The sequence below is a fragment of the Chinchilla lanigera genome, unplaced genomic scaffold (genome assembly GCF_000276665.1).
Source record: "Chinchilla lanigera isolate Chin_1 unplaced genomic scaffold, ChiLan1.0 scaffold00013, whole genome shotgun sequence".
Classification (NCBI taxonomy): Eukaryota; Metazoa; Chordata; class Mammalia; order Rodentia; family Chinchillidae; genus Chinchilla; species Chinchilla lanigera.
In genome coordinates, this window is record NW_004955414.1 from 25,088,774 (window position 1) to 25,092,667 (window position 3,894).

The window sequence follows — 3,894 nt, forward strand, 5'->3', positions numbered from 1 at the left end:
TTTGTTTTTCTCTGGTACCGGGAACCGAACTCATGACCTTGCGCTTGCCAGGCAGGCGCTTTTGCCGCTGAGCTAAATCCCCAGCCCCGCTTTTTATATTTCAATGAAAATACCGTGTGACCCTTTCATGACCAAAATGACCAGGGTACTAATGGAACCATCTTTGGAGGAAGTACTAAATATTTGTATCATTTAAATAAATCCTCCAGTAAGAAATGGAGAAGTCACTGCCTTTACTTTGAAGGCTTTGTAGCCATCTGTCAAATTTCTACGTGCAGCTCACCAACATTCCCTTATTGGAAATATCGGTATTTCTGTATCATAGTTCTCAAAAGGACTTGAAAGTCTAAAATTCTGTATCTCCTTTGACCTCCTTCTCTCTTGATTCCACCCAGGCTTTATTAATGGTTCGCTTCATACCGTCATCTCCATCTTCATAAATTTTCTTTAGAACATTCATTAATCCCTCACTAGGATCTGTCTCATCATCGTAGGATGGCTTTTCTTTTTCTTTGCACTCTTTTTCAACCTCAGTTAAGTATTCCCACCAAGTGTTTTCCGCTTTCTTTCTACACAAGATAAGAGCTGTATCAGTCTTGATTTTTTTTAAACTACCTTCCACTGATATGGGTTTCAAGAGATAGTTCACAATCATGGAGAAACTCTTACCATTTAAATTCTTTACCAAAAGATCAGATGACCTCTCTGTGAAATGCACCTGCACATTCTCAGCAGGAATTTGATGAACTCCAGTTAAGGTAATGTAGATTTTCACAAACTTACCTGACTGATCCCATCCGTAATTACTGATCTTCACTGTGTAACCTGTCGCGATGGGAGCAGCCACAGCAGCTGGTTTTTCATTGTCAAGAAGTTCTGGCTTCTTCTGTGATTTATGTTGCATCTTATTCTTGTTTGGTTTTTGTTTTTGGTTTTGGTTTTGGTTTTTTGTTGTTGTTGTTTTTTCCCCCCCCCCCCGCCCCCTGTACCAGGAATCAAACTCATGACCTTGCGCTTGCCAGGCAGGCGCTGTGCCGCTGAGCTAAATCCCCAGCCCCTTTATTTCTGTTTCAATCTTGGATTTTTCCACTATTAGGGCATCACGTACTCTCTTCCCAGTGGCTTTATCTAGCAACACCTTTACCTCTTCTAGATCATTCTGCAGCTCCTCCAAAGCCGAAGCCATGACCGGGCAGGGTTGGGCCCAAAGCCGAGGCTGCAGGCGTGCACAAAAGGTCAGGAACCACCGGACACGATACACTCCATGCACTCCCCGCAAGCATGGACCTCACCAGCACGAGCCCCGGGCCGGCCTCTGTGGTGGGTTCAAGGTCTTCTCCAAGTAAGGTATTAAGTTAATCCACCCAGGCTTGGGATGCCTGAGGCTATAGTCTTTATCTAGTTGAGGTTGGATCCAGGTGTCCTTGGCTGTGATTGTTTTTATCCTTTGTGGCTTTCCAGTTTTACAGGCCTTTACAGGCCTTAGGAGGGATTAGTGACTCACAGAGGTTTACTTACTATGAGTCCACCACCCATCTCCTTGGACAGACTCACAAGTAAATATGAAAAGCCACTGGGCATGGTGGTGCACGCTTGTAATTCCAGCACTTAGGAGGCTGAGGCAGGAGGAACATCGGGAGTTTGAGGCCAGCCTGGGCTACAAAGTGAGCTCAAGGCCAGCCTGAACTGCATAGCGAGACCCTGCCTCAATAAAACAAAACAAAACATGAAAAGCCAACTGCTTAAGTCCTGCTCAGGGCTGCTTCATAGTGGTCTCTATCAATCTAGAACAATCCTGTTTATTTCTTGTCTTCATTTTTTTTTTTCCTTTTTGAGACAGGGTCTCACTATGCAGTTCAGGCTGGCCTTGAGCTCACTTTATAGCCCAGGCTGGTCTCGAACTTGCAACGATCCTCCTGCCTCAATCTCCCAAATGCTGGGATTACAAGCGTGAGCCACCATGCCCCCTGCCTGTTTATTTCTTGTTTTGGGGTTTGTTTTTTTTTTTGTCTTTTTGAGACAGGGTCGCACTATGCAATTGAGGCTGGCTTTGTGCTCACTTTGTAGCCCAGGCTGGCCTCGAACTCACAAGGATCCTCCTGCCTCAGCCTCCCGAGTGCTGTGATTACAGACATGCACCACCATGCCTGGCTTGTTTTTTTCTTATATAACCTAAATAGAGTCCAGTGCCTGGCATGGCTAAAACTGCACTTGACCAAAAGTATTTGAAATATTCATTGAACAAGTTATAAGTAGTTTTGGATTTGGGTGTTGTAGCGAAGAAAGGAGAAGAAAGGAGGAAAGAAGAAGAAACAGTCTCTCCAAACAAGTTAGGGTCCATTCCTTGCATGAGGCATTTATTTATACATTTTAAGGACCCAAGGGCTAGCTGGGGAGATAGCTCAGTGGTGCAAGCACCTGCCTGGCAAGCACAAGGTCCTGAGTTTGATCCCCAGTACCAAAAAAAAAAAAGAACCCAGGGGCTAGCTGGCCGTGGTGGTGCCTGCCTATAATCCCAGCACTTGGTAAACTGAGGCAGGAGGATCGTTGCAAGTTCGAGATCAGCCTGTGCTACATAGTGAGCTGAAGGCCAGCCTGAACTACATAGCGAGACCTTGTCTCGAAAAGAGAGAGAGAGAGAGGAAGGAAGAGAGGGAAGGAAAAGGAAGAAAGAAAAAAAGACACAAAGAAAGAAAGAAAGAACATAGCCAGGGGCTGTTGCAATGTTCTACTATTTATTGAGCACTTACACAATGATTCAACCCCAACTGTGGAAAGGAATTTGACTCCCCAGCTAGCTACGTTACTGAATAAAACTCTTTATCCTATTAAACTGCTCCGCCAAGTATAGTGGTGCATACCTGTAATCCCAGCCCTGGGGAGGCTGAGGCAGGAGGATTGCTGTGAGTTTGAGGTTAGCCTGAACAACAGTGAGACCTCGTCTCAAAAAAAAAAAAAAAAAAAAAAAAAACAACTGTCCCAGTGCCTCCCAAAGCACACAGGCCCCAGAGTAGGATCCCACCCTCAGGGCCCTCTGTGCCTCTTAGCTTCTACCGTTATCCTGGGAGGAGCCCCTCCCACAGGCCAGCACACACAGACAACATCCGGACACTCACACTCACCCGGAGTGCCTGGGTGCCACACGACCACTGAGGACCTCTGAGAGCCTGATGTGTCAACACCCCTCTGGGAGGTGCCTGGGGATTTGTCCCAGCACCAGGCTCTCGTGGAAACGGCAGGCAGAGCAGAAGTGAACAACTCAGTCACGCTGAAAATGCAACACTGAGGCCCAGAGATGGAACGTGGCCATTCGCAGCTGTCACCCCGAACTCACTAAGCAAAATCAGTTTGTGCCAGACTTCCAAAAACGTAATCATATGAAAACTATTTTTATTGCCTGGAAGCGTGGTTACAAACAGTTTACTGCAAGTTAGAAGGTCTACTGTGGGATCTTTGTTGAGAAGCATAAATATAGAAAGCAAAGTGGTTGTTTTCTATTTTACTGCAGGAAACATTTAGTTATCAATGTCATGCACTAAACATAGAGGAATGGCTTAAGGAGAGTTCCTTAATAGTTAATAACTTTAATAGGGGCCGGGGATGTAGCTCAGCGGCATAAGTGCTTGCCTGGCAAGGCTGAGGTCATGAGTTCGATTCCCGGTACCCCCCCCCCAAAAAAGCTTTAATGAGTCGGTTATTCTTCAAATAAATAAGCTTACGTTCCTTTTTGCTTTCTTTCTTTCTTTCTTTTTATTTATTTATTTATTTTAGTGTGCGTGTATGTGTGTTTGTGTGTGTGGTATTGGGGATTGAACCCTGGGGTTTTACACTGAGCTACATCCCCAGCAACCTCTAAACCTTTTTTTTTTTTTTGAGATAGAGTCTTGCTAAGTT

General features: G+C 45.2%; 1 protein-coding gene across 1 annotated transcript; it reads right to left on the bottom strand.

Annotated features, from left to right (window-relative positions):
* Positions 1 to 346: 346 nt before the first annotated feature.
* Positions 347 to 1,201, bottom strand: LOC102028406 (calcyclin-binding protein-like). Its single transcript, XM_005380259.2, has 2 exons — positions 1,062 to 1,201; positions 347 to 914 (listed from the first exon to the last, which is right to left on the bottom strand). The coding sequence occupies exons 1-2, from the start codon at positions 1,184 to 1,186 to the stop codon at positions 347 to 349; spliced, it is 693 nt and encodes a 230-aa protein (XP_005380316.1). The 5' UTR covers positions 1,187 to 1,201.
* Between the last annotated feature and the right edge of the window lie 2,693 nt (positions 1,202 to 3,894).

Coding starts and splice junctions, on each gene's coding strand:
- LOC102028406 (XM_005380259.2), bottom strand. CDS start 1,186: ATGGCTTCGGCTTTGGAGGAGCTGCAGAATGATCTAGAAGAGGTAAAG. Junction 915..1,061: donor TCCAAGATTGAAACAGAAAT/AAAGGGGCTGGG, acceptor ACAAAAACCAAA/CAAGAATAAGATGCAACATA.